The 24,039-nt window shown below is 44.8% G+C and overlaps 1 protein-coding gene across 1 annotated transcript in view; it reads right to left on the bottom strand.

The window, feature by feature from the left end:
* smim7 (small integral membrane protein 7) overlaps nucleotides 1–24,039 on the bottom strand; it is a 60,206-nt gene that overhangs the window by 20,554 nt on the left and 15,613 nt on the right. The window contains exons 2-3 of the mRNA XM_038777224.1: nucleotides 18,577–18,618; nucleotides 12,101–12,153 (exon numbers count right to left, since the gene is read on the bottom strand). Coding sequence (XP_038633152.1) covers nucleotides 12,101–12,153; nucleotides 18,577–18,618 — 95 coding nt within the window. The remainder of the gene's footprint in view (nucleotides 1–12,100; nucleotides 12,154–18,576; nucleotides 18,619–24,039) is intronic.

Below are 24,039 nucleotides of genomic sequence, written 5' to 3'. Positions count from 1 at the left end.
AATCTTAATGTAAATTAAGATCACCCATGATTATCGCCATACCTTTTTCCTAATCCACCATTATTTCTACCAATAATAGTAACTTCTATTATTGGCTACACCTTGTCTCTACCCAAACTCATTCTACGTTTTGATCTTTAGAACTGTCATCTCACTCGATTGTACTGTCAACCTTAATTAAGAGAGCTACTCCTTCTCTGTTTAGAGCTTCCTGTCCTTCTGAGATGTCATACACCCTTGCATATTCAGGTCCCAGCCTTTGGCGTCCTTCAGCCATGTTTCTGTAATGCAGTGATGGGCAACCTAGGCTAGTGAGTAGGCTGCACCAGTGGCTTCCCTTTTCATCTCAGTGGGCTGCAGGATGGAAATCGGGCGTGGTCATTAACTATGGCACTTGAATAAGATTAAATACATTCAACAAATGCCAAATATTTCAGAACAAGTTATAGACAACACTTAACCATTCATATATTAATAGAATTATCAACTTCTAGTGGTAAAAACAAATAAACAAATCCAAGGAGGTGCAACACTTTCCCCTTTAGCTCCTTCCTGTTCACCATCGAAGGAACTAAACACTTGCTTCAGGTGATGCAGCACTTCACATGCACATCCTTCAATCTGGTGTATTGCATTCGCTACTCCCAATTCGGTCTATTCTACATTGGAGAGACTAAACACAGACTGGGTCACCGTTTGTCAGAACACCTTTGGTCTGTCCACAAGCAGGACCCAGATGTTCCTGTCGCTTGCCATTTCAGCTCACAGTCCTGCCCTCATATGCGTCTTTGGCCTGCTGCAATGTTCCAGAGAAGCCCAATGCAAGCTGGAGGAACAGCATATTAGACATGTTATAGCCCTCTGGATGCAACCTTGAGTCAGACTGTGAACGGTCTCCGCCACCTTCACCCCATTTTTATTTCTATCAATTTATTTTAATTTCTTCCATCGATCCGTTTACAGTCACCAGTCGCCCCTCCCCCTATCCCACCTCACTATGGGTTCCCTGATCCAGGTAGTCCTTTGACACACTTCTTACCTTTGTTCTGGCATTAACACATTTTAATCTCTTAATGTGCCACTATCAGCACCCTTCTTAGCCATGATCACCACCATTTACATTCCCTTTGTCTTTTTTGTCCACGACATCTTTGTCAATCTCCATCTATCACTGGCCCCATATCGAGCCCCACTGCTCCACTCACCCCACCCCCTACACAGTAGAAATCTAATTTTATTTCCGGATCTCCTAGCTTTGAAAAAAAGTCATCCAGACTCAAAACGTTTTTCTGTGCTCTCCCCACTGATGTTGAAATTGTCCAGCATTTTCTGTTTTGTTTCAGATTCCAGCATCTGCAGTAATTTGCTTTTAGAACATAGAACAGTACAGCACAGAACAGGCCCTTCGGCCCTCAATGTTGTGCCGAGCCATGATCACCCTACTCAAACACACGTATCCACCCTATACCCGTAATCCAACAACCCCCCCCCCCCTTAACCTTACTTTTATTAGGACACTACGGGCAATTTAGCATGGCCAATCCACCTAATCCGCACATCTTTGGACTGTGGGAGGAAACCGGAGCACCCGGAGGAAACCCACGCACACAGGGGGAGGACGTGCAGACTCCACACAGACAGTGACCCAGCCGGGAATCGAACCTGGGACCCTGGAGCTGTGAAGCATTTATGCTAACCACCATGCTACCCTGCTGCCCTTATGGGGGCCTCACGGTAGCATGGTGGTTAGCATCAATGCTTCACAGCTCCAGGGTCCCAGGTTCGATTCCCGGCTGGGTCACTGTCTGTGTGGAGTCTGCACGTCCTCCCCGTGTGTGCGTGGGTTTCCTCCGGGTGCTCCGGTTTCCTCCCACAGTCCAAAGATGTGCGGGTTAGGTGGATTGGCCATGCTAAAATTGCCCGTAGTGTAAGGTTAATGGGGGGGGGGAAATTGTTGGGTTACGGGTATACGGGTTACGTGGGTTTAAGTAGGGTGATCATTGCTCGGCACAACATCGAGGGCCGAAGGGCCTGTTCTGTGCTGTACTGTTCTATCTATCTATAAATATTTATCTTTTAAATAAATATTTATGCTTGATTGGATGCTGAATCGATATAGGGTAAACAAGATTGGAGAATTCAATGAATGCCTCAAAGATTGATGTAGGAGAGACAGGTTTTTATTTATGAAGCATTGGCACCAGTATTGGGAAGGTGGAAACTGTACCATTGGGTAATCTTCACCTGAGCCATGCGAGCTGTATAACTTGGGCTGCAGAGAGGGTTTTAAACTAAACAGTAGTTGGGGTGAGGGACCAAATGAGGAAAGGTGTTAAAGAGCGATGGAGAGGCAAAAGTGCAGGGTAGCAATAAGGAGAATAAAATCAGTGTGACAGCAAGGGCTAAAGAGAACAAGTGTGCCAGCCAGAGTTTGCAAAAATAGTAAAAAGACAGAACTAAAGGCTCTGCATCTGCATGTGCCAAGCACTTGTAACTAAATGGATAAATTGTCAGCTCAAATGGAAATACATATGTATTAATATGTATTATCTACTGGCCATTAAAGTAGTGGTGGACAACTTGCCGCCCGGGGCCGCATGCGATCCATCAGGATGCTGAATGTGGCCCATGAGACATTTTGTTGACTGCTGCCCACACAAGAGTTGCCACATTCCACTGGTTTCCATCTGTGTAGCTTTTTTTCATCTGGTATGACTGAAGTGATTTGCATAGGGGCTATTTAGCACACTGGGCTAAATCGCTGGCTTTGAAGGCAGGCCAGCAGCACGGTTCGATTCCCGTAACAGCCTCCCCGAACAGACGCCGGAATGTGGCGACTAGGGGCTTTTCACAGTAACTTCATTGAAGCCTACTCGTGACAATAAGCGATTTTCATTTTCATGTAAAGCAAGGGCAAATGCACTGAGGTGTGTGCTGATTGCTCACAACATTGTGAGAGCCATACACCCCCTCTGCATCCAATCAAGCATAAATATTTATTTAAAAGATTAAAGCAAATTACTGCAGATGCTGGAATCTGAAAAAAAACAGAAAATGCTGGACAATCTCAACATCAGTGGGGAGAGCACAGATAACAATCCAGTCTCACCCCCACAACCCAAAGCTGTGCAGGCTAGGTATATTGGCTATGCTAAATTGTCCCTTAAATGGAAAAAATAATGATCTCGTTATTATCAGTCTCAATTGCACAGAACTGGGTCTATCCACCAGACGAAACTGTCCCCTTTTACCACTACATTCCTATTAACTGCCCGTTTGAATGGCTTCCTGTACCACATTAGGACTGACTCATACACTACATAAAAAAAGATTTTCCTTCCGTCGCCATTGGTTCTTTTGCCATTTACTTTAAATCAATGTCCTCTGTGTTGTGTGATCCCACCGTTGTAATGACATACACAGAACATCTGGTTGTGTAACTGGAATGATGATTTATTGACAAACATGTGGAAAGATAACTAACAGATTACTATACAAAGTTACTTGAATACTCCAGGAGTTACTCTAAGTGCAACTATCCTAATGTACGTCCTACGACCAACTGGTGGGTCCCTCCAATCACATGATGGATGTCTGACACCATCTGCTGGCCGGAGGTCATACCGATAGTTCTATGCACCGATATGCAACTATATATATTTGTTTGTGTATGCATATCACCACATTCCTCCATCCTTTGGAGGCATTCATATTTACAACATGACTGCTCTTTAAACAACTTGATATGCATGAAGGCTTTAAACGTAGGCTGTACACATTTTATTACAAGTTCGGTCTGTCAGGCTTGCGCCATAATCTGGTTGACCTCCTGAGTGAATTGGCGATCGTGTACCATCTACATTGGTTGCTGGTATTCCTGCTCTTTCCTCATTTACTGTTGCGGATGCGTCTTTGATCACTGGCTCCATTGGGTCTGTGGTCTGTGTTCTTAAGTTTGGGATTGCATGCCAGTTCTTCTGCTGGACTCAGCACGAAAGGCCGTTGCACTTTCAGGAGGGCTCTTCAGTTCCTTCACAGAACTGAACCATCCTAAGTAAGCACCAGATACGTCTGCGGACCTGCCTGTTGCAAGACCTTTGCCAGTTTTAACCAACCACTGCAGTTGGCATCCGAGTCTGATGGTATCCCCTGGATGCAGTGGCTGGAGCTTCCTTGTGGATCTATCATAGACCTCTTTCTGCTTCCTCTTTTGAAAAAGCAATTTCAACTCCATCCGTCGATCTACAGGGGGAGCCGTCATGTAAGGCAGGGTCGTCCATAGCGGTCTGTTCATGAGTAGCTGTGCTGGCGACAGTCCATTGATACGGGGCACTGAACGACAGCTTAGAAGCACCAAATAGATGTCTTTCTGGCTATCAAAGGCTTTCTTTCATAGCTGCTTTACGATGTGCCTAAAATACATAGTGGTGGGCAAATTCAGTCCACTCATGAAATAAAGTCATAGTCTGACATGACAATGGTTGGTATACATTGCCAGGCACAAATCGCTTTGGCATGTTGTATGACACACCGAGCAGTTGGGTTCGTCAGCTGTGCAACCCCCGGATAGTTCGAGAAGTAGTCAATAACTACAAGGTAGTCTCTCCCATTGAAGTAGAACAGATCCATACCCACTTTCTGCCACCGAAATACACCGGCTCTTTGTTTTGCTTGCAGCAAAATTTTTGACAGGTGTCACAGTGGTCGACCATGCCTGCAATGTCTTGGATGATGCCTGGCCAATAGATTGTATCCCTGGCCCTGCGCTTACACTTCTCAATGCCCAGGTGCCCTTCATGGAGCTTCTTGAACATGAGCGATCTCAAGGAATGCGGAATCACAATTCAGTGCTGCCGTAGGAGAAGGCCATCTGCCTCACTCAATTCTGACCGCACATTGTAGTACCCAGAGCAGGAACCCATAGTCCATCCCTCTGGGAGACATTTGATTACCTTTTGGAGGGCTATGTCCTTGGCTGTTTCTGCCTTTATTAGGCGTGACTTCTCATCGGAGACTGGAAGCGATGCAGCGACGAGATCAACATGTAGTTGGACATCCTCCTCAACTAGGTGTACCACTTTGATGCCCGTGGTTCGAGAAAGCGTGTCGGCGACTGCAAGGTACTTGCCTGGCGTATAGATGAGGTCAAAGTCATTAGGCGTTGTATTCTCGGGGATGTTTGACACAATGGAAACAAGTGGCCCATGGGTCTGTCTCCAGCAGAAACGCTGGCAGCTGGTACACATAATCATTGACTTTTTCTAGACCCGTGACTAACCCAAGGCATCCCTTTTCTATCTGCACATACTTGAGTTCTGTTTCAGTCATCACTCTAGACGTGTATACCACCGGCAGCCCGCTGCCGTCTGCACCCTGCTGAAGTAAAACCGCTCTGAGGCCATCCTGGGATGTATCAGTCAAAATCCGTGTCTTTTTTGCCGGGTCAAAGGAGAGTAAGGGCGCAGTCATCAGCAAGACACACAATGCTTGCCACTCCTGCTTGTGTTTGGGAGACCATTGAAACACTACGTCCTTACTTATTAAGTCTCGGAGCTGGGATCTTTTGGGAGCCTACATTGGGACTTAACTAGACCACAAAGTTGATCATCCCAAGTATGGGCAGCACGGTAGCACAGTGGTTAGCATGGTTGCTTCACAGCTCCAGGGTCCCAGGTTCGATTCCCGGCTTGGGTCACTGTCTGCGCGGAGTCTGCACATTCTCCCCATGTCTGCGTGGGTTTCCTCCGGTGCTCTGGTTTCCTCCAAAGATGTGTAGGTTAGATGGGTTTGCCATGCTAAATTGTCTCTTAAGTGTCCAAAAAGGTTAGGTGGGGTTACTGGGTTACAGTTGGTGGAGGTGTGGGGTGCTCATTCCAACGGCGGGTGCAAACTTAATTGGCCAAATGGCCTCCTCCTGCACTGTAAATTCTATGATCTATGTTAAGTATATGTAAGATGCCTTTTTTGTCTGTGAGTTGTGGCATCGTTAGAATGGCCTTAATCGTTTTGTCACACCTTTGGCTGAGAGCCTGTCCCCTACAAAGGTGAAAGTATCAACCCCGATTTGGCATTTTGTTTGATTGAGCTTGAGGCCATTTTTCTTTTACCCGCTGTAGAACTCGAAGAATCCTTTCATCATGCTCTTCACTCGTGGATCGCCAGATTATGATATCATCGACATAGATGCAGACGCCTGGCAAGTCTTCCACTACGTGCTCCATGGCACGATGCAAAATCTCAGACGCCAAATTATGCTGAACAGCATTCTCAGGAAGCAGTTTCGCCCGAATGGTGTGTTAAACGTATACAAGCCTTGTGCTTGCTTTCTCCAGCTTGAGCTGCCAGAAGCCATGCAATGCTTCCAACTTGCTGAAACACTTTGCTCCAGCCATTGAGCAAGCTTTCTTTCCTTCCTCTTCAGGATAGCGTAGTGTTCCCTTTTGATGTTCAAGTTGAGATCCTTGGGGTCCATACATATCCTCAGCTCACCATTCTTCTTTTTAATACGGAATTAACCCAGTCGATAGGTTCCTCTCTGCACCTGATGGCTCCTAGAGCCGTTGTTCTGTGTAATTCAGCTTTCAGTTTGTCCTTCAGTGGAGCAGGCACACATATGGGCACGTGCATGACTGGCTTTGGATTCTCCTTCAATTAGATGCAATATGTAAAAGGCAGAGTGCCAAATCCTTGAAATACCTCTGGATAGTCCTTCATGATTGATTCAATTAATATATATTGACCGGGTGCCATGCTTTCTGCAGTGTACACCTGCCCAAGCTCTTCACAAGCCTCCACTCCAATTGGCGACTCATGCTCTGGCTCCACTACGGAGAATATTATCCTGCACGTCCTGTCTTTGACAGTGACTTCGAGCTCACATGCTCCTTAGGCCGTGATCTGATGACCGTTATAGTCCTTTAGGAACACTGCACTTGGAACCATATTTGGCTTGATTTTTAGTCGTTGGCCCTTGCTTCTGTGTCGAGCTTACATTTGATTGACGTACCATTAAACATTAGCGGAATTTCCCTCTAAGGGGACTACAAGATAAGGTGACGTCTAAAACAGGGGTTGGGAAGGGGAAGGTCTCGGAAATAGACAAAGGACTGATGGAGTGGGAAGGGGTCCCAATCGGGGAGGTGAAAGGAAGTGGGAGGAAGAGTTGGGAGGGGAGCTGAAGCCAGGTTAAGGGAGAAGGCCCTGAGGAGAGTTAATGAATCCTCGTCGTGCCAGGTTTAGTTTAAGAGGTCCACAGGGCTCATATGACTGTTGCCCGGATGAGCAGTTTTTCTGAGGAGGTGGAGGACAGGTGTGGTCGGTGCGGGGGAAGTCCTGCGAACCATGTACGTATGTTTTGGGCGTGTCCGAGTCTGAGGGGATTCTGGCAGGGATTTTCAGATGTCATGTCAGAGGTCCTGGAAAGGAGGGTGACTCCGAGATCAGAGGTGGCAATATTTGGAGTGTCAGAAGATCTGGGAGCCTGGGGGGGATACCAAATTAAGTTGTTTTTAAGAATCAATGTGCAGCCTGTAGCTCAGTTGTAGTGGCCTCATTGGAGTCAGAAGTCCCTGTCTGAAGACTTGAGCATATAATCTAATTTAATCTCCAGTGCAGTACTTAGGGGGTGCTGCACTATTAGAGGTACCGTCCTTCAGATTTGACATTAAATTAAGTCCCATCTGTTGTCTCAGTTGGAAGTCAACCAACCCCCAATATCATCATAATATTGCTTCTTGGTGGGCTCTCTCAGTACGGTAGCATAGTGGTTAGCACAGTTGCTTCACAGCTCCAGGGTCCCAGGCTCGATTCCTGGCTGGGTCACTGTCTGCGTGGAGTCTGCACGTTCTCCTAGTGCCTGCGTGGGTTTCCTCCCACAGTCCAAAGATGTACAAGTTAGGTGGATTGGCCATGCTAAATTGCCCTGAGGGTCCAAAACATGTTAAGTGGGGGTTACTGGGTTAGGGTAGATATGTGAGCTTCAGTAGGGTGCTCTTTGTAAGGGCCAGTACAGACTCAATGGGCCGAATGGCCTCCTGCATGGTAAATTCTATGATTCGATGAATATCCAAATCAGTTGTTGCTCCCATTACAGCAACGGCTCAATAAATCATGTCAAAAACTGCTTAATTGGATATAAAGCACTATAGGATATCCCAAGGTCACGAAAGGCACTTTATAACACAAGTCTTTCTTCTTACTTGTGAAATGTATAGAATGTTGAACAGGGTTGCCTGAAAAATCACAGGTCAGTCAGGGGCATGAAACATATTTTTCAGGTCATTTCAGATGTCCCATATCTCCTCAGTGATGAGGATTGCCTGCCAGCAAGCAGCTGGGATGGGAGCCTGGACTCTTGCTGGATGCCAATTTGGAGATAACCCGGCATCAAAACTCAACATTCGTCAAGTCAGCGCTGTCCCTCCTATCCAGCATTCAAAGAGAAATGTTGGAAGCACACACAGAAAACTGGGACTAGAACAAGGAAGTAAAGCTTCCTATTCTGGCAACATATAGGGAAATTAAACTGAAATGTGTGTATTAACAGAAAACATTTAGGAAGAGGAAGAATCCAACAATGCAAAATGAAATATTTCTAATACAGAGCAAAGCAAAGGACAGGGGCGGGGCATGAAAGTACAGGTAGGCGATTGGCGGGTTTCTGAGAGGAACAGATTCAAGATAGATTTAGACGAGAAGCACCCAACACAGATAGTTGATGGTCTCTGCAAGGTGCTGTCTCAATAAATTAACAGAAACATAAGGGTTGTACTGAACACCACTAACACATGTTAAGGAAGCTTAAGTAATTGATCACTTAGCTAAAAACACAACAATAAATCCAAAGTGAAGACATTAAACAGTCTGCGAATGCTCCTCTTTTTATCAGAGGCCACCAGGGAACCAACAGTTGTCAGGTAAATTATTCACCTCCCTCCCTATTCCCATACTGTTCAATGAGCAGCCAATATAGCAGCAGCTGGAGTACAGACTCTCCGGCAAGTCTCAGGAGGGGCGGGAGAAGGAAAGAAGCCGAGAGAAAGAACAAGTCATAGAGATTTACAGAAACAAAATTGGGAAGAAGGAAATGAGGATGGCTACTTGAGAGTAAGTTTTATACACAATGAAAAAAGTGGGGGGGGGGGGGGGGGGGGAAACGAAACTGGAATATAACATTCAGATAAATACACAGATTCAGAAAGGTGCAATAAAGGTGCCAGATTTTAAAATGCAACTCAAAAAGTGAGATTGGAACATTTACTTCAATGAAGCACACCAGCCATGACAAATCTGATCCCCTGGGCCCCTGCTCCATCTTGGGCTAGGCAGCACATTTGCTCTCAAGTGAACAATTTGAGAGATGACGTGTGGTAAGGGTAGCATGTTTGTGAGGAACAAGTGACTTTGGCCCCCGTCAGTCCCAAGGTTCTCTACCACTGGGGGTTTCTCTCAACTCATGTCTACCTTTGGTGCAGACTAATTAATATAAAGATTAATTGTTATGATTAGTTAACAACTCCATTGTTACTGTATTCTACCACTACCAGAATGGCACAAGACGAACCAGATGGGAGCACGTTCTTCACTGAGCAATTCCTACTTTCCCCTGGATTCCACAGGGATGCCCTTTCGGCGGTCAAATCAAAAATGAGAGCGCTCATGGAGGACAGAAACACTCTATGGAGCACAAGACAAAACTATAAACTCCAAAATAGACAAACTGCACTGAGTAAAGTGCAGTTCCTAACCATTGCCATAGCCATTAAATCTTGGACGTGTGAAGCAGGAAGCGAGAGTTGGAGTCAAAGGCAGATTAATGTCGTTATGGAGGCAGCCAGAACACAACATGCCTGTTAATAGTTACAAACTAAGACGACAGTTGGGTGTATGCCATACTCTGTCCATGTGGGTACCACAACATTTCATAGTGTTTACGGGATGGAAACACGTCATTCAGTCCAACCGGTCCATGCCAATGTTTACGCTCCACACTAGCCTCCACCTACCCTGTCATCTACTATGTACAATCTACCATGGAGTCACTGCAAAATTCAGAAATGTGACTTTAAATCTGCCTCATTACGCTTCACAAAAACTAAACCCATACCAATCAAACTAGGAATCCTGCAAACTGGGACCTCCTGGAGGGATCTTCACATTGGGAACAAGTGGATGTTCTTGAAAAAAAAAACACATTCAAAAAGAGTGCACGGAAAGAAACGTACTCGCCTAGACCCCCTCACCCCTTCAATTTATCCTTTCTCCTGTTATCCGGTCTTTAATCAGAAAATGCAATCTTTCCGGTGCACCCCAAGGTTTACTTTTTCCAACCTGATGAGAAGCTTGGCTGTGGCAAAGCCAAACACAAAATATGGTGGCGCAAGAGCTTCCGAAACATGGCCAGGCATGCCACCTGGTGGCTAGGTGGAGAAAAGTGCACCATTTTGTACTTCATATCACTCACATGTTTCCATCATTGAAGGTTGCAGAAACAATTTACATCTCTCTTCGAATTTGGATTGTATCGTGTACTGAGGTACAGTGAAAGGTATTGTTCTGTGTACAGTCCAGACAGATCATTCCATACGTGAAAAATAATATAGGACATACATAAATACACAAAGTAAATACACAGGCACAGGCAACAGGGAAGCATACAGAGTGCAGTACTACTCAGTAGAGAAGATGTGTGAAGAAATCAGATCAGTCCATAAGAGAGTCATTCAGGAGTCTGGTAAGAGCGGGGAAGAAGCATTTTTTGAACTTGCTAGTGCATGTATCTCCTGCCCGATGGAAAAAATTGGAAGAGTGAATAACCCGGGTATGAGGGGTCTTTGATTATGCTGCCCACTTTCCCAAGGCAGCAGGATGTACAGAGAGTCAATGCATGGGAGGCGGTTTGCGTGATTGACTGGGCTGTGTTCATGATTCTCTTTAGTTTCTTACGGTCTTGGGCCAAACAGTTGCCATACCAGGCTGTGATGCAACCAGATAGGATGCTTTCTTTTTTTTTAATAAACAATTTTATTAGATAGGATGCTTTCTATGGTGCATCTGTAAAAATTAGTAAGAGTCAATGTGGACATGCCAAATTTCCTTGGTTCCCTGAGGAAGTTTAGCAGCTATTGTGCTGTCTTGGTCATAGCGTCAAAGTGGGCAGACCAGATCAGATTGTTGGTGATGTGTACATCCAGGAATTTGAAACTGCTAACCATCTCCACCTCGGCACCATTGACGCGGACAGGGGTGTGTACGATACTTTGCTTCCTGAAGTTAATAACCAGCTCTTTAGTTTTGCTGTGTTGAGGGAGAGATTGTTGTTGTTACACCGTGCCACTAGGTTCCCTATCTCTCTCCTGTGCTCTGATTCATCACTTTCAAGATTTGACCAACTACATTTGTGTCATCAGCAAACTTGTAGTAGGAGTTGGAGCCAAATTTTGACAGAGTTGTGTGTGTTTAGGGGATAGTAGGGGGCTAAGTAAGCAGCTTTGTGAGGCCCCATCGTGGAGGAGGAGTTGTTGATCCTTACTGATTACTTACTCTTTATTCTCATCAAATCATTCTGCACTCAAACTATTTATTATTCATGTTGATATAGTTCCCATAATACATAATTGTGAATCTCCAACCTCGGAATGTCTCTTTTTAAAAAAACGATCGCCTTATTTTTTACTGTCAGATAAATTATCCGGTGTTGTGAATTTGTGATTCACCATTGAAAATAATTTTCCTCCAAAAGTGTACAAAATTCAGCTGTGATACTGCTCAAAGCTAAGTGAACACCCAGTCATCCAGAACTAAACAATGCCAGTGAGTCAGAACTGCTTCACGACAAGTCAAACCAGAATGATGATAATTTTGCAAACCTGTGCATTAACTGTTGTGCAACATCAACACAAACAGCACGAGTAAGTGCAGGGAGAGAACATGTAACAGGTGATGGAATGGGGCACTGCGGAAAAAAAGAGTGACAACCATTCCCCCATGAATGACAAAGTTACGATAATGAGGTATTAAACCGTGAAACACACTGGGAGAACCAGATTGCATAAAGAAACTCTAAACCAAGAGGTTTGACAGGGTTGAAAACATTTTTTACCTGTCGTCAGTTCATGGCCATCTTCTCCAAAACCCTGCAGTTCTCTTCTCTTTCTGGAATACAAACAAAGCACTCACAGTACAAACAAAGGAGATTAGTATAAATAAGGAAGTCTAAAAGAATGTATCATCAAAGAAGGTATATGGGTGAAATAGGCAGCGGCACCAGAGATGTGACGCAAGATGCTGTGTTCTGGATTACCCCAGATTGAAATCAGGCCATCATAAAGAAAACTTGATTGAGCAGCTAGTTCAAGGGTGGTACAAGGGAGGGAGCTGGTGGCTGGTCACAAGCCCAATGCATGCAGAATAGCTCAATGGAATCATTATTTGCCTCCAGCAATACCAATCTACTTAATGCCGTAACTTGTGGGAGAGTTTTGTGGCTTCTATCTGGAACTGTGCAATACGCAGGGAGCAGCAGCGTATTAGACAGGCAACTACATTATTTTTTTAAGAAAGTGTGGCAAGAACAAAATTAATTTTGTAATTATACTGGGAGATTTTTTTTGATAATCATAGAAATATATAAACATATTAAAGGTTATGTACAAGTTAGTGAGAAAACCTCTCGCTTCAGTCCCCCCAACTTTCATATCTCCCTTTCCTCATCTTCTCTCCTCCCCCTTCTTTCTATCCCTCTCTACTCCTTTTGTTCCGCCACCTCTCCCTATTTCTCCCTATCGGTTCCAACCACTCACATCCACCAGTTCTCTTCCATCTATATAAAGATGCAATAGTGTAGAGAACACCTGAAGTGCTTCAGAATCATTCCAGAAAAAAAAGCTAACTCTACTTTTAGTCAATGTACCTTCTTCTCAAACTCTGTCCAGTTAGACTGAAAAACCCTTCTCCACCCTCCAGGACCAACTTATAAAGATAATCAACTGTGCTAAAAGGAATGGCAGCAAATAGAAGACTTCTCCTGGAGAAAACCTACACTTCCAATGACTGGATGAGCCATTTGTCACCAGTAGTTTTTAAAAAGAATGTTTTTATTCTCCATTTTCACATTTTCCTTCAAATTTTACACCCCACCCACAGACAGTAAACGATAACAAATACAAAGTCAATCCCCTTAACAACAACAATGATCCCATCCTCCCACCACCCCAAACAAAGGCCCACCTGTCAATATATGCATTAAATAAGACAAACCCTCCCACGGTGGGAAAAAGAAACAAAGGAGAAAAAGAAAAACGAGTCACCATTAATCTACAGAGTCCACCCCCCCCCCCCCGACCCCTGACACTCAATGCCATCCAACCTCCGAAAGAATACCGCAAATGACACCCAAGAGTTGTAAACACCCCCTCCCCAACTCCTCCCCTCCACTTCCTCTTGGAAAACTCCTCCCCCCAACCTCGGTTCCTTCCCCTAACTTTCCACCCCGGCAAGACCCATCGGTCCCTGTTCTGCCAGGCTCCGATGGCCGCAGCCCCTCCCCCCACCTCACTCCCGTTCACTGGCCAGCTTAAACCGGCCAGCGTGGAGGCCCCCGCTCGGGTCTCTTTCCCCCTTGCCCGGCCCCAGGAAAACCCAGAAATCCCTTTTAGCACACCAACCCCGCATACACACCCACACCCCAAAGAACCCTCATTGAGAGTGAAAGTCCCATCACTTCCCTTGTCCAAATATATACAACATTGGCTCCTTTACACCAGCACGCAGTGAAACAAAATAGAAAAAATAGTCATGAGGCCACATCGGTACATGGCCATTTCTAAATTCTGCCACAGTCCTTCTGCCTTCGCAAACTCCTCCGCTGCTTCCGCCGTCCCAAAATAAAAGTCCTTAAACTTGTCAGTCATCCTCAGCTTCGCTGGATATACCATGCCACACTGCATCTTGCTAATGTACAGTACCCTCTTCACCCGGTTGAAGGCAGCCCGCCTCCTCGCCAGCTCTACCGTATAGTCCTGGTATACACGTATACCAGCTCCAGCCCACTGCACCACCCGCTTCTGCTTAGCCCAGCACAGGACCTTCTCCTTCACACTGTACCTACGGAAGCACAGAGTCACTACTCTTGGTGGCTCACTCGCCTTTGGTACAGGCCTCCACAACCAATGAGCCCGATCCAGTTTATATCGCCAACATCGTGGCAAAATACTCAGTCGGCCTTGGGCCTTCCACTCCTTCGGGCAGCCCCACAATCCTCAAATTCTGTCACCTGGATCTGTTTTCCAGGTCTTCCATTTTGCCTCGCAGATCCTTGTTGATCACTATCACCTTCCGCATCTCCTTCCCCATCAAGGTAAGTTGATCACCGTGCTTCAATAATGTCTCTTCCACTTCCTTCAGCGCCTCGCCCTGCTCCTGCACCTCCACCACTGCGCTCGCCACCGCCGTCCTCACCGGGGTAATCGCCTCCTCTACTAGCACTTTCAAAATCGCCCCATCTCCTTCCTCATTGACTCCCAAGTGTTTTGTGAAATGCCTTTCGAATTCCACGGCCATAACCTTAGTTATTTCTTCAGCCGTAAGCAACGTGGCCTCCCCTGGTGCTCCAGCCTCCATTTTCCTTGCCGACCCCGCAGTGACCCTTCCATTCCCCGATGGACTTTCAGCTGTTCCTGATCCTCGACATTTCCCTTTACTGTGCTTTTGTCCGACGTTTACTGCCTTCACTGCCCTTAGGACCAGGCGTTAAACCCCGACAATGCCGTTCCCGAACGGGAGCCCTCCAATGTGCAGCTGCCTCCCACCCGCCATCACCAGAAGTCCACCAGTAGTTTCTACCTTAAACTTCGAATCATAGAATACCAACAGGACAGAAAGAGGCCATTCAGCACCAGCCCTCCAAAAGAGCACCCTAACCCTAAGCCCACTGCCCTGCCCCATTCCTGTAACCGACGTAAGTTTTTGGACACAAAGGAGCAATTTTAGCATGGCCAATCCACCTAACCTGCACATCTTTTGGAGGAAACCCACGCAGACACGTGGAAAATGTTCAAACTCCACAGTCATCCACGGCCAGAATTGAACCTGGGTCCCCGCCGTTGTGAGGCAACAGTGCTAACCACTGTCACCATGCCGCCCTTTGTCAGGTTCTCATCAGGATCCAGTCACATAACTCCCACGATCCAAGCACAGCACTCAAATAGACACTTATTTAACAACTTAATGTAAACGTGCAATACTCATGGATCTCCTGCGGCATTGCTCACTAATGGTCTGAGTCCACCTGATGTTTAGCTGCTGAGGTGGAACAGAGCTAAACCTGCCCTGAAACCTTTGCTCAAACACTCCCTTGGGGTAGTAGTCTGAATGGACAATGCATGTCAAACATACTGCTTGTAAATCTCAGATTACATTTGCAGCTGTTTGTAATCCTCAGGTTTCAGCTCACAGGTATGCAGTAGGAAATAAATTGGCTCTTTTGTTAATAGCTTGTATAGCATCTTTAACCTATAATATGATCCAAAGAACATCACCAATCAAGGTGACTCTGAAGCACATAAAATGATCCAAATGCTTGGTTAAAGTTGTTTTTTGAGGAGCATCTTACAATCATAACAGGAGGAGTAGGCCATTCCGCCTGTTCTGTCATTCTATAAGATCAAGGACGATCTGAGACTGTAACTCCACTTTCCTGCTTGCACACCCCCCTCCCCCGGCTACCACCGCCTCCTTAAAGAAGGAATGAGGTAAAGAAAGAGGAGATGACATTCAGGGAGCTAATTCCAGAGTTTAGGAAATAGGCAACTGAAGACACCGGCATTAATACTGGAGCAATGACATTAGATGCACAGGAAGGCAGAATTAAACGAGCACTCAGATCTCAGAGGACTAGAGATTGGAGGAGCAAGGCAATGGAGAGATTTAAACAACTTGGATTGGTGTAGTGTCTTTAATAAAGTAAAATGGAAAGTTAAACAAAGTGTGACAACGTGCCTCGTGAATGAGCAGGTCACTCAAAGTTTGGGAAAGATATGCTTTAAGAAGCATCTCAAAGCAGAAGAGAGGTAAAGCGACAGCTAGGTTGCCAAAACGGGAGCCATTCAGCAAGCACAGGTATGATCGGTGAAGGGGAAGTGGGATGAACTAAAATACAGTCAAGCTTAAGGAGATTGGACATAGATGGTCAGCTAGAATAGCACTGGAATAGCTGAGTCCAGGGGAAACAAAAGCATGGATGAGTTTCAGCAGTGGCACAAGCAGAAAGGTGAAATTTGGTGATGGGAGTCATCCATAGTGAAGAAGAAACAGTTAGGGGCCAGGAAACTCTGTTTCTTCATCTCCATATATGACCTTCCCCATTAACACTTCCAAAATGTTTTCCTTTCTCCTCAACTGAGTAATCCTCCCACTATATTTCATCTTTCTGCTTTGACAAAGGGTCATCTGGACTTGAAACATTAGCTCTTTTCTCTCCCTACAGATGCTACCAGACCTGCTGAGATTTTCCATCATTTTCTCTCTGGTTTCATTCCTCTCGCTGTAGTTGACAGGGTTCTCCACCAGATCAAAAACACTTCTTACAATTCTACTCTCACCTCTCCCCTTCTTTCCCAGAGCCACAATAGGAACCTTCCAGCCCAATAGCCTCAGTAATCAACAAATCATCCTCTGTCATTTTCGCCAGCTCCTGTGAGATGCCACTACAAAGCCCATCCTCCCCTACCCTCCCTTTTCATTATTCCCAAGGGAGCAATCCTCCACAACGCCTGTCCTTACACCTCCTCCCTTCTTACAAGCCAACACCCCAAACATTCCTTTCACGTGAAACATTTACTTGCACTTCTATCAATTTAGTATACTGTATTCACCCTCTCCTCTACACCAAGCTGGATGGCCTCTTTGTGGAACACCTCTGTTCAATCCACGAGCATGACCCCGAGTTTCCTGTCGCTTGCCATTTCAATTCTCTGTCTTGTTCCCAATCTAACTTGCCAACGGCCTGCTAGTGTGTTGCAATGAAGCCCAATGTCTCAAGTCTACAAACATCTGGACTCAATACTGAGTCCAACCACTTTAGATCAAACCTCTGCCACCATTATGTTGTGTTTGTTTTGTTGAGTTCTTTCCTTTCATTTTGCAGATGGTTGCTATATCCACGCCTCATCTGGACACAACCTTTATTTCTTTACTATACCCATTCCCATTTTCTTTGGCTTCTGCATCATGAAATATTTTGTTATTTAGTTTTGTCTGCTCTCCACCCTAACACAGAGCTTCCCTTTTGTTCTTTCCGTCGTCTCCCTTCTCTATTGCCTCAAAAACTCTTACATTACATTTCCATTTACCTTCAGTTCTGATGAAAGGTCATCGACCTGAAACATTGGGCAGGATTCTCTGGCCGCTCCCGCCCGGCAACCGGAGTTTCCTGCCCAAGGTCAATGGACTTTTCCCATTGTCTTGCGGCAGGCGGGAAGAGGAATCCAGCCCATTAACTCTTTCTCTCCATACATGCTGTTTTAAACATTAAAAAGCTAAGGTACAGGAACCAAGAGAATGAATGCCTCAAACCAATCCCTGCAAATAACATGCTGTGACAGTTCAGACCTGGATAGTTATCAAAAGAACCTAACCTTTAATTAGAATGACATTCATAGACTCTCTACAGTGCAGGATGCCATTCAGCCCATCAAGTCTGCACCAACCCTTCGAAAGACCACTCTACCCAGACCTAATCCCCCGCCCTATTCCTGCAACCACACTCTAAGGTAGAAATTTAGCTTGTCCAATCCATCTAACCTGCACATTTTTTTTAAATAAATGTTTTTTATTAGATTTTTGAACAAAGTATATTTACAGTTACGTACACAGAATAATATATATATATATATAAAAAAAAAGAGAAAACACAAAAAAACTGGTAGGATATTATGCATTGGCTCAACAACAGCAACTCAGTACAGTTGCCAATATTATTTTTGACACATAAGTAGGTGTGTGTGTGTGTGTGTGGGGGGGGGGGGGGCTGGACTGCGGAGGATAATATACATTTGGGTGCTGGAGAAACCCTTACATTAGTTATGTCCAATACAGAGAGGAACCTGCACATCTTTGGACTGATGTGGAGATGTGTGGGCGTTGGACTGGGATGGGCACATCTTTGGACTGTGGGAGGAAACCGGAACACCAGAGGAATCCCATTCAGACACAGGGAGAATGTGTACACTTCTCACAGTTACCGGAAGTCGAAATCGACACAGGCACCTGGCGCTGAGGCAGCAGTGCTAACCACTGCGCCGTGTCACCCATTACATTACACCCACCAAAACATTTTTCACTCCCAACTCCTCAAAACTTAGGTGGTAAAATGAAAATGAAATATTTGAGTTTAGATGGTGCCTTTCATGCACTTCAAAGTGCTTTACAGTCAATGGAGTACTTTTAAAGTGTACTCACTGCTTTAACGCAATGTTGAAATTCTCTAGAAATTGTCAAATCTTACAAATTTAGAAACAAAGTCACCTTTAAACAGGACAAATACACATTTTGTAGCCTGACTCAGACCTGCATACTCACAGTTTGAAGTTCAGCACTGCTCCTGCATTCATCAGCAAGGTGCTGCAAGAGATTAAACAAAGTGAACACATGAAGGAATAATTTTATCTTGTAATTTCCTACCCTTGCAGGTTGCCTTTTGCATTGCATGTATTTGCTGGGACACATATCTTCCAATCCCTCTAGTTAATTTCTTCTGACAGAAACTGAGCAACATTTCTGGAAGAGGGAAGCGACTAGTTTAGGGAGTTCCAATGTTGCAGCTAAATTTTTTTAATTCCCTTGTCCCAAACATTCCATCGTGTGAAACAGGTTTTTTCGGTTTGGTGTTTCCTGTTGCCAGCAATGAGCAGCCGGCTATGACAATGGGGACGCAAGAAATAGACAAGAGAGCACGTAGCTTGACCCCTTCCTTCCCACTACCTTTTACTTTGGCTATGCCTTCGCACCCTATCCATACATCCCTTCATTCCTTTATTATCCCTCTGGCTTCAATATACTCAACAACCAAACATCCTCAGCTCTCTGGGATAGAGAATCCCAAACGTTTACAACCCTCTCACTCAGTGAAGACATTTCCATCAAAGTCCAAAACACCCTTTATTCCGAGAGTGTTACCCACCAGTCCCAGATTCCCACCTGAGGAAGCATCCTCCCAGCAGATGTCCTGTGAAGTCTCTTCTCAGAAATGTAATATGCTGCAATGAGATCACTTCTCAATCTTCTAAACTCTGAAGAATGTAAGCCTCATAAGGTAATAACACCCTTATCCCAGAAATCAGGGGAATGAACCTTAGCGAGTCCTGGTAAATATAGTCTTCCTTACTCCAGGTGTGGTCGTGCCTACCCCCTATACAATCGCAGTAATACTTTACCCTTTATTTTGTTTTTTTCATCACTGGCAAGACCAACATTTGTTGCCCATCCCTAATTACCCTGGAGAAGGTAGCGGTAGGCCACCTTCTAGAACCACGACAGTCCATCTGGTGTAAGTGCATCCATAGTGCAGTTAGGTAGTTCCAGGGTTTTGGCCCAGCGACAGTGGAGGAATGATGATATAGTTCCAACTGAGGAAGGCTTGTGGCTTGGGGAGAGGAACATGCAGGTGGTGGTGTTCATATAATCGCCCTTCTAGTAATGGAGGTTGTGGGTTTGGAAGTTGCTGTTGTAGGAACTTTGGAGTAAGGAGCGAAGGAGCTGCTGCAGTGCATCTTATACATGGTGTACACTGCCGCTGGGCGTTGGTAGTAGAGGATGTGAATATTGAGGTTGGTGAATAGTGTGCCGATCAAGCAGGCTGCTTTGCCCTGGATGGTGTCAATCTTCCCGAGTATTGTTGGAGCTGCACGCATCCAGCATGTGGAAAGTATTCCATCAGACTCCTGACTTGTAGACAGTGGACAGGCTTTGGGGAGTCAGATGAGTTACTCTCCACAGAATTCCCAACCTCCAATCTGCTCCTGTATTTATGGAGCTAGTCCAGTTCAGTTTCTAGTCAATTGTAATCCCCAGGATGTTGAGAGTGGGGGATTCAGCAATGGTAATGCCATTGAATGTCAAGGGGAGTTGGTTAGATTCTCTCATTGCAGAAGGTCATTGTCTGGCACTTGTCTAGTGCAAATGTCTCTTGCCATTTATCAGCTCAAACCTGAATGTTGTCCAGATCTTGCTGCATTTGAACATCAAAACCTTCAGAATCTGTTGCAACTTGCTCTCTGATCCCTTTGCAATAAAGGCTAACATGCCATTTGCTTTCCTAATTGTTGCACCACTTGCACATTGACATCCTGCGAGTTTTGCTTCTCCATTGTCCCTCCAAATACCAGCATTTTTCAGTCTCAATTTAAAAAAAAATTCTGTTTTGCTATTTTTCCAAAGTGGCTAATTGCAAATTTCTCCACATTATCTTCCATCTGCCATATTCTTCTCCGTTCATTTAACATCTCTAAATCCTTTTGCAGCCTATATGCATCTGTTTACTTCTCCATTAACTATGTATCGCCAGCAAATCCAAGATAGATTACACTCGGTCCCCTAATCCAGGTCATTAATATAGATTGTAAATAGCTGACGCCCAGGTACTGCAGATTGCTGTATTTCACTAGTTCTAGCTTGACAAACTGAAAATAAAATGCTTCATAGTTTTCTGTCCCCATCTGTGCTAGTATAGAATCACAGAATTCTACAGTGCAGGAGGGCATTTGGCCATCGTGTTTGCACTGGCTCACCGAATGAGCAATTAACTTTGTGCCATTCTGCTGCCTTCTCCCCATAACCCTGCACATTATTCCAGTTCAAGTAACAGTTTAATTCCCTTTTGAAAGCCTTGATTGAACCTGCCGCCACCATACTCTCAGGCAGCGCATTCCAGATCCAAACCATTCACTGTGTGAAAAAGATTCTCATTTGCTTCTTTGCAAATATCTTTAAATCTGTTCACTTTCCTTCTCAATCCTTTCACAAGTGAAAGCAGTTTCTTTCTTATACTGTCTCGACCCCTCATGATTTTCAATCCCTCAGTCAAATCTCCTCTCAGGTATTCCGGGGATGAGGCATGAGGAGAGATTAAACAGTTTGAGTTTGTACTCATTGGAGTTGAGAGAGGATCTGACCGAGGTGTATAAATTACTAAAAGGGATTGAAAAAGTAAATGTAGACAAACGATCCCCCTTGTGGGGAAATCTAGAACAAGATGCCACAGATATAGGTTGAGAGACGGTGGATTTAGAACGGAGATGAGGAGGAACTACTTCTCGCCGGGGTGGTGAATTTGGGGAACTCACTGCCCTATCGTGCGGCAGAGTCGGAATCATTAAATGGTTTCAAGAAAGAGATTAGATATATTTCTGATAAGAAACAGGTTAAAGGGATATGGGGAACAGGTAGGGAGGTGGCTTTGAGACCAGGAAGAGATCAGCCATGATCTGATTGCGTGGTGGAGCAGACTAGAGTGCTGAATTGCCTACATCTGCTCCTAATTTATTTTGTGGGAATATTTTGTTTTTGTACTCATTGGCTTAGATGCCTGTATAAGAGGCAATTTGTAGGAATAGATAGTGTGCTGGGTTAAGTTACAAACAGTACAAACTACCTCACTGAATGGGACCCAGACGTGGGTATTTCTAGGGAGTATTTTAACAGCCACTGATAACAGCTCCAAAGGACAACGAGCACCATGTATCCTCAATAGCTCAAGGTCTCCATTCCTATGTTCTCCAAAAAAAGTCCCAACTTCTCCAATCTATCTTCATAACAAAAGGGCTGGTTAGCTCAGTGGGCTAAATAGCTGGTTTGTGATGCAGAACAAGGCCAGCAGCGCGGGTTCAATTCCCGTACCAGCTTACTCAAACAGGGGCCGGAATGTGGTGACTAGAGGCTTTTCACAGTAACTTCATACTTGTGACAATAAAAGATTATTATAACTGAAGCTCCTCATCCCTGGAATCGTTCTTGTGAATCTTCTCTGCGCTATCTACACTGCCTTCACATGCTTTCTAAAGTGCGGTGTCCGGAACTGATCACAACTCCAGTTGAGGCCAAACTAGTGTCTCAATGAGTAAAACCGAGCGAGGATGAGGAGCTTTATCAGCTGCTCTCTCCACCTGTCCTGCCAAGTTTGATGACTTATGCCCAAATGAACCCAGGGTCTTCTGTTTCAGCACCCCCTTTGGAATGGCCCCCTTAATTTCATATTGTCACCATGTTCTTCCTGCCAAAATTAGTTACTTCACATCTCTTCACATTGAACTTCATCTGCCACTTCACCTCACAGCTGACAATGGGCCTCCGAGTTTCGTATCATCCACAAATTTGAAATTGTGCCCTGTACACAAATTCTAGATCATTAACAAATATCAGGAAAAACAAAGGTCCCAACACTAATGCCTCCATCGTCTCCATATACAGATCTTAAAACTCTAGCATGTCAGCCATCAGCTCCGGGGGATGTCATTTTAGTCCAATTAATTCCTTCCAATGTTATTTCTTCACTAATGCTAATAATGTTCCTAATCGGGGCAGCACGGTGGCCTAGTGGTTAGCACAACCGCCTCACGGCGCTGAGGTCCCAGGTTCGATCCCGGCTCTGGGTCACTGTCCGTGTGGAGTTTGCACATTCTCCCCGTGTCTGCGTGGGTTTCGCCCCCCACAAACCCAAAAACGTGCAAGCTAGGTGGATTGGCCGCTCTAAATTGCCCCTTAATTGGAAAAATGATTGGGTACACTAAATTTATTTTTTAAAAAAAATAATGTTCCTAATCTCATTTTCTCTAGACCCTTATTCCCTAATAATTCTGGAATTTTTGTGTTTTCTATTGTGAAGACATTTACAAAGTAGTCATTTAATGTCTCTGCCAATTCCTGATTTCACATTGTAACGTCTCCTGTCTCTGCCTCCAAGAGACCCACATTTAATCCAGTTTATCTCCTTTCTTAAATACGTACACTTTTACAATCTATTCTCACGTCCCTCACTAGTTTACTCTCATATTCTATCTTCTCTTTCATCATCAATTTCCTGGTCATCATTCACTGAATTTTAAAATCCTCCCAATCCTCAAGCACACTACTCTTTTTAGCAACATGATAAGCCTCTTCCATCTATCTAGTACTTTTCATTAGCCACAAACTCAAGTAAAGTCGTGGACCACTTTACTTGAGTTTTGTTAATTTAATGAGGGAATGTATAATCATCACAAATGATGAATCAATTTCTTAAATGTTTGCCAATGCCGGCACAATGGCAGTGGTTACCACTGTTGCCCCACAGCGCCAGAGACCCGGGATCAACTCCGGCCTTGGGTGACTGCCTGCATGGAGTGTGCACTTTCTCCCAGTGTCTGCATGGGTTTTCTCCGGGTGCTCCGGTTTCCTCCCACAATCCAAAGATGTGCAGTGCTAAATAGCCCCTTAAGTGTCCCAAAACGTGAGGTGGGGTTACTGAGATAGGATGGGGAAGTGGGCCTAGGTAGTGTGTTCTTTCGGCTGGTTGGTGCAGACTCGATGGTCCAAAGGGCCTCCTTCTGCACTGAGGGTATCCTATCTAGTGTCATATTTTTAATTGATGAAGTTTTTCCAGTCACATAATTGAAGGGTTGATAGTGACTGCATTCATTCAGGGTAAAACAATTACTCAAAATTTCAAAACTTCAATGGGATAACATTCTTCGTGAAAAATATAACAAAAATGTAAATACCACAGATGCAATTTAAAAAAGAACTATATTGATAAAGCACCTTTCATGATCCCAAAATGTTCAGGGTTTTAGATCCAATTAAATCCTGATGTAGTGTAGTCTCTGTTATAATGTAAGAATGATGTGGAGATGCTGGCGTTGGACTGGGGCGAGCACAGTCTTACAACACCAGGTTATAGTCCAACAGGTTTGTTTCAAACACGAGCTTTCGGAGCACTGCTCCTTCCTCAGGAGCAGTGCTCCGAAAGCTCGTGTTTGAAACAAACCTGTTGGACTTTAACCTGGTGTT

The sequence above is a fragment of the Scyliorhinus canicula genome, chromosome 18 (genome assembly GCF_902713615.1).
Source record: "Scyliorhinus canicula chromosome 18, sScyCan1.1, whole genome shotgun sequence".
In the NCBI taxonomy this organism is placed as follows: Eukaryota; Metazoa; Chordata; class Chondrichthyes; order Carcharhiniformes; family Scyliorhinidae; genus Scyliorhinus; species Scyliorhinus canicula.
The sequence above is the reverse complement of the archived record's forward strand: the minus strand, read 5'-3'. Positions and strand labels throughout refer to the sequence as shown.